Raw genomic sequence first — 24,106 nt, forward strand, 5'->3', positions numbered from 1 at the left:
AATCAATGCCTGATGCTTGAACTTTTTATCCACAGGGACAGTTGTACACTATTGCTTGTCCTTTAAAATTCTCATCACCTCACATGCGTCTCTGACCTTATTATTCATAAATGAGATCATAATATTTAGGCCTAAATAACGTTTTTTTTGAGGATCGGTTTGGTACGTTATTTTAAACAAGAACGTGTTGTGTAGGCGTTCTGCCGAGGCTACCTGGCGAGACGCAACTACCAGAAGCGGCTGCAACAGTTAAACGCAATCAGGATCATACAACGCAACTGTTCTGCCTACCTCAAACTGCGCAACTGGCAATGGTGGAGGCTGTACACTAAGGTAAGCGAACTGTTACACTTACCACTACACACTCTAGTGATGTGTCCAAACCAAATTATTGTCAAATCTCAAAACCACTGAATTGAATTCTGAACTGCGACAGGTATACCAACTACTAACACAACAATGACATATGTGCAATTTGGTTTCATATCAGTACTTATGGCTATCAAATGATTATTTACCACTAAATGTTTGAATTGATCTCATATTTATGGTATTTTTCATTCTCAAGAGTTTATTTTACTGTTTGTTGTTCATAAGAATTGTTTTATTAGGTTTAAAGTGTATTAGTCACATATTCAAGTTATTATGTCAGGGTCAGGAGTCAAATCCTTATACAGTTTTGATTGCATAATAATTAATAACATACATTGTACTATTACCAGGTGTGTGTTTTTTTTATCTAGATCAGGCAAGTAGGCCTAATCAAGTATGCCTTTAGGTTTCAAGATTCAGGATTCAATTGTTTAAGTTTGGCTTCGGTTTTAATATTTAAAATTTCTGGTTTCAACCATCACTAGCACACTGCTAAGTATGACAAAGAATTATATTAAGTTATAGTGTCTTTAATACACATTAATTTTTTTTATAAGAAGATCAGTAAAATACTAAATTTCAGTATATATCTAAACCACTTAGCCTAAAATTATGTTAAATGTCTAAAGAAACTACGTCTAAATAAATTTAATTTAAATAATAGAACTGGGTTTTATGTAACCAATCAAGTTCAAAATAATTTATCAAACTTGCTATAAAGCATAATATGCATTGTAATTACAGGTATCTACCGTCATAGTGTGTAATATATCATATAACAGTTTTCCTAACTACTACAGATGGATTAATGTACAAGTAGTATCGTTGGTGTTATGAGTACTTTGTGTGAGGTTACATTAAGTAAACTCATTGACTCATTATTCAAATTTAGGCTACTTGTTAAACTTGCAACACAACAAAATGTTTCGCTAATGTGCATCCTGTCCACGACTCATGCCAGAGATAGCCAAATCAGCTGATAAGTGGAACTGAATCAGATAATATCAGCTGATTGGTGCATAAAGATCCCCACCAGCTGATTTAAAATTAGCTAATTATCTTGTTTGAACAACAATTATATGTTAAATTGCCAATATACATCACTTGCAGTGTGTCAGTTAGGTTTTACAGTGTACAGTGAAATCATGATGAGTGCTACTGGGAATAAAGTATTATATTTACATTCGCCCCATTTGTGGAACAAAAAGGAGGTACTTTTTTTTAATTTTAGTTCTGTTAACATAATTCATTTAAGATCTTTTTAATTTGCTATTCTACTGGAAATTAAATTTGATATTTTTGATCCAATGAAACTAAATTAACCTAGATAATGCAATTTACCTTTTTGGTATTAAACATAATATGAGTTAAATAAAGTTCAAATTGCCCAAAAAAAGTTGTACCAACTTTTGTATTTCATTTCTCGTGCTCATTTATATTTTGGTAATTTTTTTATCTAAAATAAACCAAACCTAGTAAAAAGAAAATTGTTTCTCTAAATCTAGGGTAATTATGAGTTCCTGTTACATTTTTGTTAGAAATATTTGACTATTTAAAATAAGTAGCCTGAATTAGATTGTACTGGGCTGTGTATACAACTTCTTGATTTATTTAATTATTCACTGTTGAAAGTTATAAAAATGAAGTATTTTTGATGGGGATTGTTTACATTTTTAGTTCTGTTGTTAAGTCTAGTTATACATGTTTTATTATTTGGTTTTTATAGTCATTTGGATCAGGCCTTATCAAATTCGATAAATACTGAAAAATTGTTTTAAGTAACTGAACTAAGTTAACCTACTTAAAAACCATGATCTAGTCTAACATAGATTTCGATTTGCTAAATAAAAGGATTGAAGGAAGCTTACTTGAGTGAAAGTACAAATAGGCGATAAAACACAGAAGACACAAAAAATATTTTTAATTTTACCGGTGTATTTTAAATTTACAAGATATTGTATTGGAAAGGTGGCTGAAGCCATCACACTAGCGTAACTCTCATTGTGTAAACTTACAGATGATGAAGTATTATGTAGTTTCTGTAATCTCGTAACTCCTTGTGTAAATCCTGATCTCCTTTCCTCGACCAAACCTACTAAAATTTAAATCACTTACAATAAACTAAAAGATTATTAGATTAGGAAATAAAAATAAACCACAATGACTGAAATACAACTATCTGCTACTTGGCGTTTGAGGGTGGTTGTTTGTGTTCAGGTGAAGCCACTGCTGGAGGTGACCAAGCAGGAGGAGAAGTTGACGCAGAAGGAAGACGAGCTGAAGCAGATCAGAGAGAAGCTGGACACTCAGTTGAGAAGCAGTGAAGAGTATGAGAGGAGGCTACAGGCTGCTATAGAGGAGAAGACCATGCTGCAGGAGCAACTACAGGCCGAGGTGGAACTGTGTGCTGAGGCGGAAGAGATGAGGGCAAGGTGAGGGACATCACAATCTTATGTTTTAGCTATTAGAACTCCATCCCAGGTTGCCACCTCAAGGGGGAAAACCAGTAAAAAAATTAAGTTCAAGTTTTTTTGAGTTGCGATAATCCCTTACATTCCTGATTAACTTTTGTGTCCAAAGGCTACATTTTTTAGTAAGGCAACATTTTGTATAAAATTCCGAATGAGATCGTATATTAAATCTCAATTGAAAATTTTCCTCCACTGTCGGTTATTGGTATTCGCATTGGTTCTTGACAGTAGATTTTCAATACCGATATTAATATCTAAGAATCGGTGGTATTGAGAATCTACACATCCCAGATCAAATGTCATAGTACCAACAACTAAAGGAGAAAAGAATTTTGGAGAAAAGAGTGGCCCATTCAACCATGGTTCAAAAACCGGTCCATACAGATGTAATGTATATTTCAGTATCAAAGGGACTGTTGTTGCTATTTTACTTTTGCAAGTTGGCTGTGGTGGTGTCTCAAAACTAGCCTGAATATTTAATTTACAAAATATTAGAATTTTTTTGATCAGCTGGATTTTACAGTTAAATCTGATCTTTTTTACACTCTTAGCTTCCACAACCTGTACTTTAGTTTAAGACATTATACATAATCTTTGATGTTTTTTGTAATTGTGGTAGATGACCATGATGTTGATATCGCTAGAAGATGTTTTGAGGTGTATGTCAAAAACTTCTCAATAGACAAAGTATTAGCTGTAGATTTGAAATGTAAATCCTAAATTTATAAACAAATGATCTCTAATTAATTTTATTGTATTAGATTGGCAGCAAGGAAACAAGAATTGGAAGAAATTTTGCATGATCTTGAGGCCAGAATTGAAGAAGAAGAGGAACGGTCAAACAATCTGTCAAATGAAAAGAAGAAACTTCAACTTAACATTCAGGTACTGTTTTGGTGTACAATTAGTTACGTGAGAAACATCCTGTCTCGATTATTTTTGAGTAACGTAGTTTTTGAATAATGCACTTTTTACAACATTTTTATCCTCCGTTAAATGCATATGTTTTTTAACTAATGTGGTAATTTAGTAGATTCTTAAAGATTGTTGTAAGTTGTTTAAGATTATCGTATTTACATAGGACTTGGAAGAACAACTAGAAGAAGAAGAAGCTGCGAGGCAAAAGCTTCAACTAGAGAAAGTACAGTGCGATGCGAGACTAAAGAAACTGGAAGAGGATTGTGCCCTTGCTGAAGACACCAACTCGAAACTTGTCAAGGAAAAGAAGGTTGGTATCTTACAATTGTTAATTGTTTTTTACGTAAAGCGTTTAAAAATAGGTTGGTATCTTAGAATTGTTAATTGTTCTTTACGTAAAGCGTTTAAAAATAGTTTATTGAATGAATTTGTGGACAAAATTATCAAAGAGAACTTTATTTTTTGCTCACCATCAGTTTCTTATCCGATAGGTACTTGAGGAGAGAGCGGCAGACCTTGCACAAACATTAGCGGAGGAAGAAGAAAAAGCAAAACACCTGGCAAAACTGAAAGCGAAACACGAGAGTACGATTGCCGAGCTAGAAGAGCGACTTTTGAAGGACCATCAACAGCGACAAGAGATGGACAGGAACAAGAGGAAGGTGGAAACTGAGGTAGGTCAAGTCTGTGGTAAACAACACATTGGTGAATCACTCTCCTGTTGCCAATCTATCATCTCTGCCGGTTAAGTAAACTCTCAATTATTTATGCTCTCTTAGCGTTCAGCCCGACTAAAGAAAACATTATTGTTGAATATGTTCCAAAATGTTATTAAAGCTGTATGTTTAACAGTAGTTTACGTGGTTGGTGCCTGATAATTTAAGGGTGGTTCATTATCTGAGTATTATCTATTTGAGTATTTGAGTATTCATAGTCATATTTTTTCATTCAATTAGATTCAATTTACTTATTCAATACCAACACAATGACAAAGGGCATTATAACAAGCAACATAAGCCTCATAAAAGGCTTGTCCGTAGCATTTATTGATTTAACTTAATTGTCTTTTTAATGCACGTTGAGCCATAATTCATCAAGCAATTTTCTCAAAGTTAGATTCTATGTTCTATTACTGCAGAGTTTTGCAGTTGATGTCCTAATTACTTTGATAAGTTATTCTAAATACAAAATTTACAATGTTGCTTTAAGTATTGCAGCTAGTTTACTAATTTTACTCCAGCAATTTTTTTCAACTTGTTATGCGAGTTTTACTCTAGAGTCGAGAATTTAAAGCAAAAATAACATTAATATTAGTATTTAAAAGAACTAAATTTTCAGTGTATGCTTGCAGTGAGTCTTGTAACTGGTTAAACAGTTTTGAAATCTACTATTCTGGCACTCATTGACCTTGCATTTTAAGATTTCAAGTCCTCAAATGAACTTTATCCTCAACACCTAGCCTTCAAATTTCCTATGTTGCAGTTGTGTTGAGGTCACTTGTACTAAATGTAGTGTCTTATCGCACAGGTCAATGACCTGAAGGAGCAGTTGAATGAGAGGAAGCAACAGGTGGAGGAGTTACAACTACAGCTGGGCAAGAGAGAAGAGGAGCTGGCTCAGAGTCTTATGAGGATTGATGAGGAGGGAGCAGGTATGAGGACTGTAGTAGTGGTGAATGAGGGGAATGATGTGAAATTGAGGGTTGTCTTAAACATTCAAGTGGTGGCCACCCGTCCCGATTCTGTCGGGAAATCGGGACAGTCCCGATTTTGGTATCTTATGCCCATATTTAAGCCTATGTTAATCCGGGGGGAGGGGGCCATGTCCCGATTTTTTCCTAGCCTAAGGTGCAACCCTGGGTGAGACCGCTCCGAGTGTTGACCTCTATGGTAAGCTAGGACATTTGCACTAAAGCGCTAAGTGATAAGATGAGGTTTTGGGATATAGATTTAAGTTGTTTTTTTATGGATACAAGGGTTTTTACGGTTCCTAACATTGTTCAACCCCCAAAAAACTTAAACCTAGTTGGAATGAACATTTATGGGGAGGGTTCCTTAAGGCAAAAACTCTCTTAGACTTCCAAAATTTTACCATAACCAACTGTCCAACTCCAACAATAAAACCCTCTAAACATCTATTATGATTTTGAGATTTAAAAAAAGCTCTCAACACCAATTTTTCAAAGGAAGTAGTCAGATTGATTTGACAACTAGTTGTGTTGCAGGCAAGGCGACCATACAGAAGGCCATGAGAGAACTGGAGTCTCAGCTGGCTGAGCTGCAGGAGGACCTTGAGGCAGAGAAGATAGCAAGAGCAAAGGCTGAGAAACAGAAGAGGGATCTCAACGAGGAACTGGAGGCTCTGAAGAACGAACTGCTCGACTCCCTGGACACTACGGCGGCACAGCAGGAACTGAGGACCAAGAGAGAACAGGTACAGTCGGGGAGGCAACTTGAACTTGTTACTTGTAGTCAGTCGAGGTATACAAATAATCATTTCGTGAAACTTTTCATAGGAATATTGTAGGATAATTTTTCACAAAAGTCTTGAGGATTTCAAGATGAGCAAGATGATTTGCAAAATTGGATGGGATATCAGTAAAATCTTATTTTTTCCCTGGATTTCCATGTATTTTTCTGTAATTTAACTAGAATGTCGATAAATAAACATTTTGTCTCTTAAGTGCCAAAGTTATTTTTCTGAAGCCCTAACTGATGGAAATTGGTAACTTGTAACGCACAGGCATCGCTTATATGGAAAACCATTTACGTATTCCATAGAGTTAATGATAAATATGTGATTTTATTGTAATTTTTTAAATAAACTATTTAGGATTTTATTTACTGTATGATTGATTTTCTGTAAGGTAATTCTTCCATTTTATCAATTGTATGATTGAAGTGTAATTTAATTGTATACACCAGGAATAACACCATGGGACATTTTCTGTTTTGCAGGAGTTGGCAACACTGAAGAAGACCCTAGAGGAGGAGGCACAAGTACACGAGGCTCAGATGACAGATATGAGACACAAACACACACAAGAGTTGACCAGTGTCAATGAACAACTGGAGCAACTCAAGAAGGTAACAGTCAGCTGAACAATAAGAATAGGAAATTCAATTATTGTTCATAGTATTGTAACAATTAATACACATGCATGTGAACTAGTATAAGGTTTCACTCACTAGCATCACCCCAAGGCTAACATCCACTACAACATAACAAGCACTAGCTTGGTTAGTGATGTAGTCTTGAACTTGTTTTAATAAACAGTTCGTCCTCTGCTTATTTTACCTTAACCATCTTATGATGTGTAACATTTTTTCAGTGGCACAAAATACAGTTTTGTTGTTGTGAGAATGACACATTACACTCTAGTTTTGAATTTCCTATATGTTTTTAACTCATCAAGATTAGTATTTTCATGTTATAGTTTTAGAACTTTGGTTGGTCAATTTAGATTACTCGTGTTTAAACGCTGGTTTGTTGTGTAGGCCAAGGCAGCGCTGGAGAAGACCAAGGCACAGCTAGAGGCTGAGGCTGCAGACCTGGCTACTGAGGTGAGGTCAGCGTCAGGCACCAGGGCTGAGCTGGAGCGGCGCAGGAAACAGGCTGAGGCGGCACAGAGTGAAGCTCTGGCAAGACTAGCTGAGGTAACAGAGCAAGTCACATCAACCGTCAGCAAATAAGTCTAAGGCAAACAGTAACGGTAGCACACTCAGTGAGTTGAGTAGAGCGTTCAAGTCAATCATTGCAGAATTTCTTGAATGTTAAGTGATATTTTTTCTGTGTTGATTTAGTCTTGTTGAACTACTCATTTTTAACATCAAACACTTGTTAAATACCATTAATTTTCGTATTTTGCAGTAATTATTATGATAGTTTGGTCAAAACTTTTACAAAATACCTCTTGCGCTAGGTTGAAAGAGCGAAGAGCGAGCTGGCAGACAGAGTCAACAAGCTGACAGCTGAGTCCGAGTCTATCACTGCCCAGCTGGAGGAGGCAGAGTTGAGGGCGTCTGCTGCTATCAAGTCAGCTGCTACCATGGAGTCTCAGCTGAGCGAAGCTCAGGCACAGCTGGAGGAGGAGACAAGGTGAGCCAGTGTTGACAACTGTCTATGTTTGAATTTCCCAATCCTTATGTTATCTATGTAACAGTCTGTGTTGTCAAATTTTTTACTTATTCTAGTGGACATTTTTGCCTAAGAAAGTATTTGGCCTTGCCTTACCAACCTGTTGTGGTTGTATTCAATTTAATTATTAATCACCAGTGGTGTCCAAACTTAAATTAAATACTTTTTAATTTTTTTGTGTGCTTGTAATCTCAAATGAAGATTAGAAATGGAAATAAACTGTTATCGTGACAAAATCGCTTTCAACTGATACCCTGATACCAATATATAAAGCCTCTTTGTCATTCTAATGTTACATAAATGTTGTTGCAGACAAAAGTTGGCTCTCAGCAGTCGACTGAGGCAGGTAGAGAGTGAGAAGGAAGCTCTAAGAGAACAGTTAGATGAAGAGGAAGAAGCCAAGAAGAATCTGGAAAAACAGGTGGGCAAACACAACAGTGTTAAATATACCATGAGCTTGTGAAAACTTTGAATTTAACCTGTATTTATGTAAAGCCAGGGATTAAACTATGATCAGAGTAAAGCCAGAGATTAGAATTGTGCTGCCCATGATATTGATTTAATAGTAGGAATTCTTTTTATGTAAAAAAAAAAAAAAAATAGTTGCACATTGGAGGATTTCTTAAGGAGAATAAATTAGTAAACTCAATCAATTTACCTTGGGGCTTTTCCTTCTTCAAGAGAAGTACTGTTAATATTTTTTTTTCAATTTTGATATTCTGTTTGATTATGCAGCCTACAAAAATGTTTGTTTGACTGCAAAAATCAAACAGTACAAAATGGCTCATAACTAATCAAAAATTTATAGCTGTTTGAAAAGTAATCAGGGATAGAGTGACTTTTCCCTTTAAAGTGGTTCGATTGTGATACAATACTCAATCTCCTACATCTATGATCACACCTGAGTGGTTAGTGAACTCAGTGATTTTTACTATAGTTTATTAAGAATATTAAGAAAAGTGGGCTGCTTTGAATTATTTGCTTCTTTCCTCTATAATGTCAATCCACCTTAAAAAATAGTTTACATGTTTCACAGGTTGTTGCACTCAGTTTGCAAGCCACGGAAGCCAAGAAGAAGGCTGAGGAAGAAGCAGAGAACGCTGCCCAGTTGGAAGAAAGCAGAAAGAAATTGCTCAAGGTCAGTGACACTTGTACATGCATTATGAATATTAACTTATTTATAGTGTAATATTATGAACTTTTACAGTAATCCAGAAAGGGGAAAAGTAAAATTGAACCTTCAAAAATTGAGCTGTTATTGTGTCTTGCTGCTGAATACACTTAACAATTAGGAGAACAACAGTACTGGCCAAAAACATTTTTTAGTCAGCAACTTTGAAACTTAAACAATTTTCAAGCTGGTGGGATGGAGCAGTTATGATGGCTGCGGAGCTGATAGGCAGAGGGTGTGCTTCACCAGAACTAGCTGCACGAGCGACAGCCCACTAATCAATGGATGAAAATTGTGGATTTTCAGTCTATTCTGATATTTGTTTTCTCAGTCGGCTTAATGTGGTTCTATCCAGTTGAATTGTTATCTACAGAAGCTTGTGTTGTCTGACAGGACCTGGAGGTGCTGCAGAGACAGGTAGAGGAGCTACAGGCAGCCAATGACAAGCTAGACAAGAGCAAGCGCAAGCTACAAGCCGAGCTGGAGGACTCCAACATTGACCTGGAGACACAGAGAGCCAAGGTGTTGGAGCTGGAGAAGAAACAACGCAACTTCGACAAAGTCCTGTCCGAGGAGAAGGTGAGTGTAGAAAAATTAATTGATCCATTTTCCTCCTGTGTTTCTAAGATGTAAAATTAGTAATAGTATTTACAGTATTTGCTAGAAGCTAAATACTTTTTTTATTTTTTGTGATGTAAGTAAAGTGAATATTTTAATAGATGTTCAAAAGATATTTTATGATTGATTTTCATATAATTTAGGTTTAACAACGTAGCAAAATTTTCAGATCTCTCTTCAACAACATAAATTCTAGAGTTTTTCTCCGGAGTGGAGTATCAAAAAACAAAATGTGTTTTTTTTTCAATGAAGGGTTGGAAAACTTTTTGTTATTTTCCAATCTGTGGTGGCACGTCAGTTATTTTCTTTATTAAAACTTACCATCCCGGTTGCTGTTGACTGTTGAGTTTTTAGAATTATATTTGAGTTAACAATAGGTTGGAGGAAATAGTGTCAAACTGTAAAACATATACTGTAAAACACACAAAATACAACTGACTTGTTTTTTCAACTCTAATAAGACCTTTATATTTATTCCTTTCTTATGATCAAATTAGGAATAAAATGACAATCTGATATTAATACGTAGCTCTTTGTGTATATAGTGCACTTATTTGTAGTATTGTATGTTAAATTTATCTTACTTGATCAATGTCAAGTAGTGTGTTTCTTTCCTCTTCATACAAATCTGTTTACAATACTCTTTCTTGCAGGCTGTGTCCGAGCAGATCGCTCAGGAGAGAGATGCGGCCGAGAGAGAGGCAAGGGAGAAGGAGACTCGAGTGTTGTCTCTGACAAGGGAACTCGACGACATGATGGACAAGATGGAGGAACTCGAGCGGTCCAAGAGACAACTGCAGGCGGAACTCGACGAGCTGGCCAACAACCAGGGTACAGCAGACAAGAATGTGAGTAGAACTTTTAGGGGTTGTAGAGTGGAGGTCAGAGTTGTTGGAGAATTTTTATGTTGAATCTAGGATGTTAGATCTATGTTTAATGTTCAATGTAAAAGGAAAACAATACCATGAGGGAAGGGGTGAGCTGTTGTAAAATGTACTAATATTAATCCTTCCTCGAGCTTTAAGTTTCTTACTTCAGTTCAGTCAAAACAAGTCTAGGCAAAGTTTGAATAGGCTAAATAATACCAGTAAAGAGCTAGTAAAGGGCTCAAGGCCAAAATATGTTTTGGAGTAGGAAGAGCAGGCGGGATACATGAGTGGGTGGGGTTTCTTAAAAGGAAACACAACTTCAATGGTCATAGACCACTTTGTCACACAGAAGAGGATTACGGGTAATGTTGTGATTGGTAAAGTGGTCTATAACTAGGGGTCTGCGGGTCCCCGATTTTTTCGGGTCGGGTTGGGCCAGCGGAAGGCCCGAGAGACCGGGTCGGGTCAGAGATTTGTTCGGGCCAAGATCGGGTCGGGCCAAAAAAAATAATTATTAGGCTATTTTTAAAGTTGTAATAAGTAATTTTCAAAGAAACACTCTTATATACATTATTACAGAGGAATTAACATGTTAAAATTAGAATTAAATATTAAGTTTGCTCACGTTTAAGAACAAAGACACAACAGAGCAATTATTGCCTGTCACTAGCCAGAGCCAGTCGTCTACTGACAAAACAAAAGCCGTGACGCAACAGTGCAAAGAAAACGAAGTCAAAAGAAAGACTATTTATCCAGAGGTACCAGTTTAATTATTTATTGTTTACTCCATACCTAGTTTAAATTATATTTTAGTATTTTATTTACATAATAAATTATAAACAAAAGAAATATCTGATATAGTGTACAGATCTGTATCTTGTTCTTTTATTTTCCTTTTGTCCTTTTTGTCATTCAGTAACAAAACAAAACAACACTTCTGATCGTCTGGTTCGGCATTTTATGGTCACCATTTAATTTTTTTTTTTTAGTATCAAGTATCAACAAGTCTACAAAGAGGTTAGGCCTAAATATTTTATAATTTTATGAAAGTTTTCATCAGTAAAATTATTTTTTTCTTAAGTTAGATTGAGTTTCAAAAAATATATTTCTAAGATCCAATACAATATTTACAAGACACAAACTACCATGAATTAATTTCTTTGGAAATTATCTGTAACAGTTTTATATTTTTGAATAAAGAAAATATATCTTTTTGTCTCTACTTCCTTGTTTTGTTACTTGTATTTTGTCAGCAATTGGAACAACCGGGTGGTGTAATAGGGGCGGGGGAGGGGGAGGGTCTATGACCTTGAGTGTCCCCGGGCCTGGCTCGGGTTGTGTAAGATGGGAGGGGAGGGGAGGGGGAGGGTCTGTAACCTTGAGTGTCCCCGGGCCCGGCTGTGAGAGTGATTCATGGTTTTTTGTTTACATTCTACTACCCTTCCTTCCGAGAAAAAGACCCTACTGTTTCAAAAACATTGACTTACAGTATAAAAACATTGAGTTGTGTTGCTAATTAGGGCACTATAATGTCTCTGCTGTCTGCTTATGTTGCCAAATTAGCATTTAACTTTCTTTTATCTTGATTTAATATAATTTTCTATATATTAAGAGTTCCTTTTCGGGTACCTAATAATTGTGATATTGTTTGACTTGAGTTTATGGATTTTTAATTCTTTTCATTTATTAGCTAAAATCAGTTTTTTTAGGATTTTAATCTCTTGCAATACCTATTACTGTGCCTATAACTGTGTATCTATGACTGTGTATCACATGATATGCAATTTTTACAGTCTTTACTATAACTATACCATAAACAATGTATGTGTGTTATTTATTGTTTTAGAGTTTTATAGTAAATAAGTTTACACAATATCTTTTCTTCAATGAGTTCTCCACTTGTCATGTTGCTTAGTCTATTACTATTTTAGGCCCTATAAAAAATAATTCCTATGTAAAGCTGTAGGCATACTAATGCCAATAATAGATAATTCTTTATTTATGATGATGTAACTAATAATGCTATTGTAAGTGTGAGAGGAGGTTAGGAGGCAGGGAATGAATGATTCATATTGCATGGTGGAAACATAGAATTTTTATTTTCTTCTTGCTTGCAGTCTTGAAGCCACAGGCCCTAAACTTGTGATAAGGTTAATTGATTTGTTTATGATCCATTTATATTAAGTTCCATTACAAACTTGTTGTAATATAGCTGTTTAGATATTTCAACAGTTATGAAAATGGGAAAGAATGGCTTGATAAAAAAAATTATTTTCTTCTTTCTTGCAGTTGAGGCAACTCCTAAGCTGTAAATAAGTTATGAACATGAAATAATATACATAAATACAATCTTTTTCCATATGTTATTTTCAAGTAATATTATAAACACAGATAGGAGTTAAAAAAAGAAAAAAAAATCCGGTAATTAATAATTTTTGGCCCGACCCGATTTTGGCCCGAAACCCGAGGACCAAAATTTATGGCCCGACCCGACCCGACCCGAACCAAAAAAGTCTGACCCGCAGACCCCTATCTATAACCATGGAACATTTCAATCTTATGTGTGTTTATGTGTTAAATGTTGAGAAGACTCACCTACTGTGCGGGTAAGTCCGCCTAAAAGCCATTTTCACTGAAAACTTGAAAACTAGTAAAGATTATTTCAATACCTACTAATTAATAGATTATAAATTTTTCAATTTGTATTATTTTACAAAGAATGGCAAACTCTTTATTCTTTCACTGCCAATAACGTTTGCTGTGGCCCACCAATGGGCAGGCGTAGCTCCGGGGCGGCGCAGCGTCGAGCGAGCCCGTTTGGCTTTCAAATATTTCGGTCTGACTAATAGCAAATGACATGCAGTGATGTGCTGCGTTACGACGAGAGTTGAACACTCACAGACAGCAGCACTGTCTGGAACTAGCCGGTCCCATTGTTTTGCCCCGAAATGGAGACAATTAGAAAGAAGGGACAATTAGATGTTTTCTAAGCTTGCTAGAAGGGGATTTTGCGGGTAAAATTACTACCCACTATAAAGCACCCATTCCTAGCTATACACAGACATAAAAATAACCGTTCCTCCTGGTGTGCGGGGGTCGCCGGAATTTTACCCCCCTGGAATTTTACCCCCTGGGCAAAGCTGACGTCACTATGACGTAGTAACCTGAGTGGCCAAAAGTTTGTTCGCGGCCGGAATTTTACCCCCGCGGATTTCAAAATCTAATGAAAATAGTCAGAGCGTGATTAATTCAATTAGCGATAAAAACCGGAATTTTACCCCCTGTCCATATAACTAGTGTTTAGACAACTGAAATGTACGGGCCGGATTTTTCCCCCCCGGAATTTTAACCCCCGGAATTTTACCCCCCAGAATTTTACCCCCGGAATTTACCCCCGGAATTTTACCCCCCGGAATTTTACCCCCTGGCCGATTTTAGAAATTGAATGATTGGTTTTCTTATTTCTCTTTTTAATTAATTGTAAACATTTCATTATTTAGTGGCCTATCTTTATTTATTTATTTTGTAATCTCAACTAAGTCAAACGAATTCGCTGTTTAATTTTGATGTTTGGGATTTGCCTTTGGGGCAAACTGTTGGTTAATAAGTATGTAAATAAGTAATAGGCCATGTTAATAAGTATGAAAAACAATGTATTTAGTTTCAGTTGTACAACAACCTTCTTGTTTCTTCAGGCACAAACCATGTGCTATTTATAGTTTGTAATGATAAAGATAACCTATATTAAGATAGGCTACTTAATAACATGTTTACTATTAAATTAAAACAGAATGAAGATAATTAATCATTCTCACTAATTTTTATAGCCAGGGGGTAAAAATCCGGGGGGTAAAATTCCAGGGGTAAAATTCCGGGGGTAAAAATCCGGGGGGTAAAATTCCGGGGGTAAAATTCCGGGGGGTAAAAATCCGGGCCGTACACTCTAGGTTTTTATAATTTGATGTGTTCTGATTAAATTCACAACCGTGAAAATATATGTTTAATTCCGCGTTTAATCCATCGAGCTGATGTCGCGAAACTCAAAAGTTCGCGGCCGGAATTTTACCCCCTGGTTTGTGACGTCACGTTTGCCCAGGGGGTAAAATTCCAGGGGGATAAAAATCCCCTACCCCGTGTGCGGTTGCGCAGAAATTGAGTGGAATGTAGGCAATTCCGGCACTCACCGGGGAGCGTTCAGAGTGGCAGAAATGAACTCGAGCACTCACCGGTGAGTGGCCCGCAGGGAACGTGTTAACAATCTCAGCCAACAAGCTTGTAGAATTAAAACTAAAAATTGTTATTCGATTGTGCATTGCTTTTCTTTAAAATAATTTTTGGACATAATCAAGATTTTTAATGTTATTAGTTGATATTTTGCTTTCACATGTTCATTATTGTTATAGTTATTTCACTTCGTTCATTTATCTTACAATGGACAAATACCCAATAGATTCCCTTCACTGTAGATCTGGTATTGACCTCATAGTTGTATATAGCGTAGACGTAGAGGCAGAACACCAAGATGAATGTAAAGTGTTAGTGACACACTCAATAACCTTGTTTCTCTGTTGCATGCGTTTTACCCTTTAGGCACAGGTAAGGTTACTCTCGCATGTCCTCTTGTGTTCTAATTGTTTTCTATCCTTTTCTGTAAAAGAAATATTAATTGTTATTAAATTCCATTAGTTCAGATTTTATTTTAAAATGCCAGTTTAAACTAGTTTAACTAATTGTTAAAATTGAGACTTTCAAGACATATTACAATGAGAAGTCAAAGATTTAACTTTTTTTAGATTACTAAATAAAAACCATATAATCTTTTATAATACATTACCTATCAAAAATGTTTTAATTTTTTAACAAGCTAAAGTTTTTTAACTGAGATATAAAAAAATTTAATAAAAATAAATAAATCCATTTGTTTCTCTGATAACACGTTATAACGATTGTTTGCAATTCCTGATGACCTTTTATACAATCACGCTCTATGCTTTGTTGCATGCTTGTACACAATTAGGCCCAGGTAAGCGCTTGCCACTTTTCACTGATGTTATTTTTCAATCAAAACTATTAACTGTTCACCTACTTGGTGTTTTATCCTAGTTCATCCTAGGTCATCTATCTTGTAAGTGTTGTGACCTTTCAATTTGGACCATTTTGGTTTTCTATTTGGTGTTTTTTATGATTTTTTGTTAAGTAATTAATCCACTTATTACAAGTTAACTTTTTCTTATTTATATTACAGGTATGGCTTGTCATGATAATTCTTCTTTTAGTAGATAAGTTTTGTATGTTGATTCTATAATTTTCCCCTAAACTGGACCCTAGTTTTTTGTATAATTAACCATTTTTGCATGATTTTTTGTTGAGTTTTGTATTTTTATACTTAGGTCCATCTCTTCTTTAATTGTGTTGTATACTTGTTCTTTTTTTGTTACCTCTTAACCATCAACACCATAAATTGGGGTTTTTGTAAGGAAGGTGAAGTAGCTCTTACTTCTTAAAAATGATCTATTGCACATTCACTTTAAAAAGAGAATTTTAAGTAGAACTGCACATATCTGTCAGGTGTAAAAATGTGCTATTGATGAATTTAAAGATTTATAGAATAATCAAAAGGGCTTTTTAATGTTCCAACGTATTTTTAGAACCTATACGTTTACGTCTGTTCAAAAGCATTTGAACTGATTCACAGACAAGTAAGAAACAGGGGAAACATGCTTATGGAACAACCATGCGCTTTTAGCTCTGGAATGGTGGGGCGGAAATATACTAGTACCGAGCAAAGGAAGAGCCTGAACAGCTATTGTTTACATCAGCAGTTGTAGCGCATAGGCTCTTCCTACAGTGTGAGCGCTGTTGGTGCTCTCCTCTCCTACGGGGAGAGGAGAGCAGAAGGGGATGACCAATAGAATTTTTACCAGACACAAGCAACTGGTGCTAGACACGACTTGTACCATTGAATGTTTCCTCTGTATCTTACTTCTCTGTGACCGTCTCAGTAGTTTTCATTTAGTTCAACCTGCTTGTTTTTTATAACCATTTCTTGCCTCTCTTAGTTAATCTTACCTGACACCTTGTAGTATCGTACCCAAATATTTTTCAATTGCCAGGATTTGTTTTTGTGACAGTTTTCAGAAAAAACTACTGAGAAACACGTACGTTCACCTTGACATAGAGAGATTCCTAGATTTAAACCTGTTGCAGTTGTTATCTCCCTCAAACATTGGAGACCATGCTGTAATTATCCTTAACTTTCGATGGTTGTTAAACAGTCTAACTGTGGACGTGTTGTAGGTTCACGAGCTGGAGAAGGCCAAGCGAGTGTTGGAGTCACAGTTGGCTGAACAGAAGGCGCAGAATGAGGAGTTGGAAGACGAACTACAGATGACGGAAGATGCTAAGTTGAGGCTGGAGGTGAACATGCAAGCTCTGAGGACGCAACTGGAGCGCGACCTGCAGGTGAGTCATAGCTAGCAATGAGTGTACTTATATCTTCAATTGGTTAACTTTTTATACAAGCCCAACTGAAATAAAAACCTTATTGTAAACTATAGCAACTATCTAAGTAGAGTTTCATCAACTATGTTTTGTTATATAAAAATATCGGATACAGCTGGTTATGAATAGGTATGCCTATTTACGTTTCCAAAGTAAATTAATTATTCTATCCAAATTGAAGAAAAGTAAGTGTTAAATGATTTTAAATTGTTGTGTTCTGAATATTTGTTTAAAGAGAGTTGGATATCTATATGACAGTGAGTATTTCTTTGGTTTCTCAGTCTGTCTGAGCAACCAACATAGAAATAATAAAAAGTAGGCCTAATTGTAGAAAAATAATTTTTATTCCATACAAAGCAACTCTATATTTTAGAGATATTACACAAATAGCCTATAAAAATTTATGAATTCAATAATTATTTTACTAAGGCAGGTGTGAATTCAAAACTTTTGCTAATGTTCAAGTTGTTGACTGCATGTGTTGAAATTGTGAAAATTTCTTGTCCAGGCGAAGGAAGAGGCGTGTGAAGAGAAGCGACGTGGACTGCTAAAGCAGTTGCGAGACGTCGAGGCTGAGCTGGAAGATGAGCGCAAGCAGAGAGCGACAGCGTCGGCCGCAAAGAAGAAACTGGAGAGTGACCTGAAGGATCTGGAGCAGCAACTGGATATGCACAACAAGCTGAAGGACGATGCACTCAAACAGCTGAAGAAACTGCAGGTGAGTGGGGTTGGGTGTATACCCATGTTGTACGCATCCTAGGCCTTTCCATCCCCTACTACCTATTTCTCTATATTTCACTTTTCTACATCTACCATCTCACTTCTCTGTTCTTCTCTCCTTCTTTATTCTTCTATCCACCTCCTTCTGGATATTTTCCTTCCCTCTTTCCCCATCAACTACATTGTCCCAGGTATTCTCTATTTTCCATCTCTTCCATTCAAAACTCATTTTTGCTTTAAAATACGCACCCGAAGTGTCAGAGTTCAAAAATATATCTCTCTTCCCACTCTTGCTCTCTATCCTGTCAAATTCTCAACTGCTCATAAACACTTGCAGTGTCAAGTTAGGTACAATTTTTTATCTAGTTATGCATTCTCTGTAGACGCAACTGAAGGACACAACGAGAGACGCTGAAGAGGCGCGTGCCGCGCGGGACGAGATCGCAGCCACAATGAAGGAGACAGATCGTAGGCTAAAGTCTTTGGAGGCAGAATTGCTTCAACTGCAGGAGGAGCTGGCATCAAGTGAAAGGAATAGACGAGCGGCTGAGACTGAGCGGGACGAACTGCAAGAGGAGATCAACAGCAGTGCCAACAAGGGGTGAGTGGTATTCATCCTCAGTGGTTTAGGTTTGATGCTGGTTACAGAAAAAAATACATTTCATTTTACAGAGTTACTTTTATTTTGAGATTTGTTCAAAGGTTGGTGTTTTACAATATAGGTGAAATTTTAGCACATTGTACCTATAAAACACTGCAGCACAAACAGCTTAATTTTAACTAACTCAGTACAATTTCTCTCAGAGCAGTAAAAAAAAATCATATTTCAGGTAAACTACTTAAAAGATATGAATTATCTCATGAATGTGTGTTAACAGGACGCTGTTGGCTGATGAGAAGCGTCGTCTGGAGGCTCGCATCTCCACACTGGAGGAGGACCTGGACACAGAGCAGAGCAACACAGAGGCCCTCATGGACAGGATGAGGAAGACACAGTTGCAGCTGGAGCAGGTCACCACAGAGTTGGCTGGCGAGAGGTCACAGACACAGAAACTGGAGTCTACCAAGATGTTGCTGGAGAGGCAGAACAAGGAGTTAAAAGCCAAACTCTCTGAGCTGGAGACCAACCAACGCAGCAAGACCAAGGCCACCATCCTGGGACTGGAGTCCAAGATTACCAACCTGGACGAGCAGCTGGAGGCGGAGGCCAAGTGAGTAGAGTAGCACACCGAATCACAATATTGATATTTTGCCCCTTTGGGTCTGAGGCTTCTTAAAGCTGGGTTTTTCTAGGCACAGAAGCGGAGCGTGGAGAGCGGACTGCTCTTGTCTTAGGTAATTTAATGTTACTGTTTTCCTAGAAGCAGAGCGGAACGCTATGTTAATCGCTTTTCCGCTCTTCGCGCTCCTCTTTTGCGTCCAGGAAAACCCGGCTTAAGAAGGAAATAGAGAAAGGGAATTTTCAGAACAAAAAGAGGCTGTACCTTTTGCGATTAACTAAAACAGCTTTATGTTATATCCTTCTTTAAAAGATGTTTCTTCATTTTAACTTCTAAATACATTACTAGATAGTATATGATCTTACTAGGAATGAGTTAAAAGTTAAGTTATAGCATAGAAATTCTAATAGAGCTCCAAATTGACTAAGGAATCGATTATTTTATTTAAAGATGCTAACATAATGTGTTTGTGACAGGGAACGGTTAATGCAGCAGAAAGCAAACCGCAAACTGGACAAGAAACTGAAGGAGCTGATGATGCAACTTGAGGATGAGAGGAGACATGCAGACCAGTACAAGGACCAGGTGGAGAAGGTGAGTAATAGGGTTAAATATCAAGTAGCCTAGTAGAAGTTATGGTGAGGAAAATGAAGGAATACCACAGAAAAATGAAGCATGGTAAGAAAGGGGATTAACTCCATACCCACGGTGCTCATTTAAGCAGACACTCTGTTCACATTACACTTAGTCGACCAGTTGATGTGAATAGAGTGTCTGCTTGGATGAGCGCCGTGGGTACAGGGTTAATCCCCTTTCTTACAATAGTAATGGTGAAAGTTTCTACGAGGATTCTGATAAAGGTGGAAGAAGTTAGTATCAGTAACATTTTAGACGTGGTGCTGGAAAAAGTAGGAATTTTTAAAGAGTTATTTTTTTAAATTTTAGGTGCTTTAATCGGGACATTGTCGGACTAAGTAGTTAGGCCAAGTTGCGGGCAAAGTTCTGAATTAAGTAGATGCAAATAACTGAAATGATAAGGGTAATTGTGTTGGTAGTAAGGATTGTGCAAAGATTGCAAGCTGTGGAGATTAGGAAATAAGACAGGGTACAGGGAAACGTTAGGTGTTAGAATAAGTTTGCATCATATGTACCTGAAATAGTGATTTTTGGTGACATAAACAAGTCTATTCCCACTAGCAGATCATTTTCCCATCTTGCAATATTAAATTCCCCAATGATGACAATAAACAAATTATTACGTCAGAAAAATGTGCGCATAAAAAACTTAAGGCTCTGTAGTAAGCGAGAAATACAGAAATCCTGAAAAGAAATATATGTATTACAAATCAAACTTTGTATTTTTGAATTTATTTAATGCGTATGGTCTATATTGCAGATCAACGTGAGAGTGAAGGTGCTGAAGAGGCAGCTCGATGAAGCTGAGGAGGAGAATAGCAGAGAGAAGATCCAGAAGAGGAAAGTACAGAGAGACCTCGAGGACCTGCTAGAGTCCAATGATGTCCTGCAGAGGGAGAACAACAACCTCAAGAAGAAACTCAGGTGAGAAATCTAAACTTACTGACCACTTAAATTTCAGTTATACAAAATCTTCTATCTTATATATCAAGTTATTTTGTACTTCATTTTTTTATGTCAGTTTGAGACCTCTCTAATAAAGGATTTCTATCTAGAAAGCATGTCTTATAGGATATTTTTCCAATTAAAAAATACCCCAGGGTTGAATATTTGTTAGTCATAGTTAGGCCTACAACAAGCAAAATTCAAATAAATCACATCAAGCTGATTCATAACATTAACATTTATTCATTTTTATTGGCCACCAGAGCTTTTTGATATAATATAAATAAATACCAGAACTTCTATCAGAGTTCGGACTTGTTCTTTTTTAGTGAATGCCCATGTTTTGGCTTTTGTTAAGCCAGAGTCATATCCATCAGGGACTTATTCATCTCTCGATGTTGTCAATCATTTAACACAAACACATTCAATTCTAGCCCTAGTTGTCATCATGTCATGTTGTGTTCTAAGCGTGTTAACCGATTGACGTCATCAAGAGATGGACAAGTTTTAATCCCTGATAGATATGACTTATAGCTTAACAAAAGCCGAAACTCATGTCATCCACCATAAAGGACTATTCTGGTCAGAACTGTGACGGAAATGTTGGTAAAATGCTGGTACTGTATGTGTATCATCATAAAATTAACTCATTTACCCCTATTAAAATTTGTGTTTAGCCAATAATAATTGTAAGCAGTTGTATGATGTAGACCTGTTTATACGATAACAGGTATATTTTGCTTTATTACTGAATATTTTGGCAACACTGTCAGCAATCAGCAGATGTTGTAAACATGTGTTTTATCCAGTAATATCCCAGAAACACCTCCAGTTGTATCCAAAGAGCTGGTTCGTCAAACAGCCAACAAGCTGCGTAGAATTTCCTGCCCAGCAATTAGGTATTGGATGGTGATATGCGCCTGCGTGGACGTTTTCAACTAACAACTTTTATCTGAAATTATTTTACCAAGTAGTAGTTTTAGTGTTTTTGAATACATTTAGTGCAGGCGTCACATTTTGGTTGCCTTTGAAATCATCGATTAGATGAGCCATGAGTGTGAACATGAAATTTTACAACGCTTCAAGTTTGAATTTGAAAGTTTGTTAACTTAAGTGGTTTATTTATAACATCTAGCAGACATTCATGGGTTAGAACTGGTTTTGTTTCTATCAAAGGCAATTTAGCAAAGTTTTCCTGGTTCCAGGTTTTATCAAAAATCTGTATTTTCCACGGTGAAAGTAAAACTTGCTTTGAAAAGGTACTTTGGACTTTTGTCTGTTGCACACAAGTAACCATTCACCTCATGACGTCAGGACTATTTTCATCTTTTGGTTCACGACTAATTTTTGTTTTTTCGTAACATCGTTAGTTTTATCAAGTGGAAAATTATTAACCGAATAAATCCGAGCTAAACCAAGTTCAAAGCATGAATGTCTGCGGTATAAATTTGAGCATGGTTTCACTTATGTTTGGTTAAAGTAATTAGGTTTTTATGACATTGCTAGTGATTGGTTGATATTGAAATAATCCTGTTTTCATTTTGTAGTTACATGATTAATTCACCTAAATAAATATGCAACTTTTCACAACAACCTGATTCTTAAAATTTGAATGATGATTTAACTTTACAAAGTGCCTGCTAGGTTTAAGTAATATATATTTAGTTTACTTATTCAAAGAAATGATAGTTGCACTTATATGAAAAAGACATAAAAAACAGCTAGAGGGGGGAGCTATTGTTCACTATTGTGTAAAAAAATTCACTAAATAAATTTTGGTAGTACCATTTTTTTTGTTTACTTTCTTTTTGAGTTGAGTAAGTTTATCTAAATGGGTGGATACATATTCTTATGAGATTGAATAACAAATTTTAGCTCTTGTATTACCATGATTAAGAGAAAGCTCATAAAATCAACTGTTTTAAACTTACATAACGTTCAGAGTCAATTGTCCTAAGTAGTTTAACTAATTTTGATTTTGAAGACTTATAAATAAAAAAAAATCATAACTGATGCTTTGGACCAGGCAGATTCAAAATTTCTAACTGTTGGTTTGTATAACAGCTCAAACATTTCAGATCAATGATATGTGTATAATTGATTGATCGTGGTGTATTGTAGTTGTTGTTATTGACTAACTGTAGTGTTCACAGGGGTATCTCCGGAGTGGGGTTGTCGTCAAGGTTGACGTCGTCCAAGAGAGGCTCCGTACCTGCCGATGACTCCTCCTCCGTCAACAACACGGCGGAGGACTCCATAGATGAGGACGAGGTGCCTGCCTCGTAAAGTAAGTCTTTATGTTAGGCCATATTGTTTTCATCTTCATTTGCCTATGCCTATTGAGATTTGACAGTTGCTGTGAGTAAAAGTCACGTGGAATCGGATGAATAAGCGTAATTTAATTTGCTATGTCATAGTAAAGTCTCTGTACAGTTCTCCCTTGTAAGATTCTGTTCTATTCCTTTATTTTTGTAAAAATTTAGAAACTAAGATTTGTTCAGAGTTTTTTTTTGTACTCCATACTATTTAGAGTTTGACTTTTAAATTGGAGCTATGTCACAGTGGAATTTGTATTCTCTCCTAATTTGTAGGTGTGTTTAAATTTAAGTTTCTGAATGTTATTCTTACCAGATGTTTTCTTGACTGTTATATTCTCTGTTCCAGACGCCAGGCAGCTCACTACTGGTACATTCCAGCGGAGGCGGAACGTTTTTAATTTATACAAGTAACCATGAAATGCCTTGAACGTTGAAGCGTCGCTTCCTTCAACGCTTACGACGTTGCCAGTTACGTTATACACCTGTACAGACCTTTTTATCATGTAATCGTATTTCAATTTAGAATTGTGTCATAATATTTTATTTAATTTTACATGGCGCCGAGGTCGACCCTGCGGCATTGTACACTAACATTTTATAGCTTGTCCTCCAATTTGTGTGTTTGTATGTAAGTGCGCGTGTGTGAGTGTATAAAAGTTGCGATTTGTAAATAAGAGGACTAACATTTGGTAAGGGAATAGCCAGTCGTGATACTTATTATCTTTGTATTGGGCATAATTAAATGAGATGAATTTATTTAAAATTTGTTTTCTTTTTTCCCCATTGGTGTTTGATTTGGAAATTGTTTGGTTATATAAGTTATTTTATTTAAAAAGTTACCTTTCTCAATTTTAAACTTTTTTTAGTAAATATATCCTACATAACAAGATTGTCAAACTGTTTTGGCAAGAATTTAACAATATTGCTTATCCTCTAATGCCATATTTAGTTTTATAATTGTGGCCGAAGTAAAGCAGTATTGTTATAGTATTGTTAACGCAACAATCGCGTAAAGACTATTTACGCCAGTTAAATAATGTTTTTAAGGATAACAATGCTGTTGAGTGAATCTTTTCAATTCTTAGTACTGAACTAAAACGCCTAGTTTAAAAAAACGGCCGTAGGAAAATAACAGTTGGTATGTGTTTAACTAATGCTTAGCTAATTAAAAAAATTGTTAAGTTCTCATTCAGATTCTAAAATCTTAAGT

The 24,106-nt window shown here is 36.2% G+C and overlaps 1 protein-coding gene across 6 annotated transcripts in view; it reads left to right on the plus strand.

Annotated features, from left to right (window-relative positions):
• The window catches only part of LOC129001485 (myosin heavy chain, non-muscle), a 102,422-nt gene extending 78,763 nt beyond the window's left edge, over positions 1 to 23,659 (plus strand). For 3 of the 6 annotated variants that reach the window (XM_054428791.1, XM_054428792.1, XM_054428794.1), the window contains 23 exons: positions 196 to 333; positions 2,590 to 2,804; positions 3,605 to 3,728; positions 3,925 to 4,071; positions 4,253 to 4,435; positions 5,289 to 5,412; positions 5,986 to 6,194; positions 6,719 to 6,847; positions 7,259 to 7,417; positions 7,684 to 7,859; positions 8,211 to 8,319; positions 8,935 to 9,036; positions 9,463 to 9,648; positions 10,341 to 10,535; positions 16,854 to 17,018; positions 17,566 to 17,775; positions 18,161 to 18,378; positions 18,656 to 18,988; positions 19,474 to 19,591; positions 20,394 to 20,557; positions 21,388 to 21,477; positions 22,732 to 22,865; positions 23,243 to 23,659. In XM_054428791.1, the coding sequence (XP_054284766.1) occupies positions 196 to 333; positions 2,590 to 2,804; positions 3,605 to 3,728; positions 3,925 to 4,071; positions 4,253 to 4,435; positions 5,289 to 5,412; positions 5,986 to 6,194; positions 6,719 to 6,847; positions 7,259 to 7,417; positions 7,684 to 7,859; positions 8,211 to 8,319; positions 8,935 to 9,036; positions 9,463 to 9,648; positions 10,341 to 10,535; positions 16,854 to 17,018; positions 17,566 to 17,775; positions 18,161 to 18,378; positions 18,656 to 18,988; positions 19,474 to 19,591; positions 20,394 to 20,557; positions 21,388 to 21,477; positions 22,732 to 22,864 (3,627 nt within the window). In that variant the 3' untranslated portion in view covers position 22,865; positions 23,243 to 23,659. Of the gene's footprint in view, positions 1 to 195; positions 334 to 2,589; positions 2,805 to 3,604; positions 3,729 to 3,924; positions 4,072 to 4,252; positions 4,436 to 5,288; positions 5,413 to 5,985; positions 6,195 to 6,718; positions 6,848 to 7,258; positions 7,418 to 7,683; positions 7,860 to 8,210; positions 8,320 to 8,934; positions 9,037 to 9,462; positions 9,649 to 10,340; positions 10,536 to 16,853; positions 17,019 to 17,565; positions 17,776 to 18,160; positions 18,379 to 18,655; positions 18,989 to 19,473; positions 19,592 to 20,393; positions 20,558 to 21,387; positions 21,478 to 22,722; positions 22,866 to 23,242 lie in introns of all 6 variants that reach the window. The other 3 variants (XM_054428796.1, XM_054428797.1, XM_054428795.1) reach the window with 2 other exon arrangements.
• Positions 23,660 to 24,106: the final 447 nt, after the last annotated feature.

This window comes from Macrosteles quadrilineatus, unplaced genomic scaffold, assembly GCF_028750875.1.
Source record: "Macrosteles quadrilineatus isolate MER2022 unplaced genomic scaffold, UCM_ALF_1.0 Scaffold_8__2_contigs__length_117827958, whole genome shotgun sequence".
NCBI classification, from domain to species: domain Eukaryota; kingdom Metazoa; phylum Arthropoda; class Insecta; order Hemiptera; family Cicadellidae; genus Macrosteles; species Macrosteles quadrilineatus.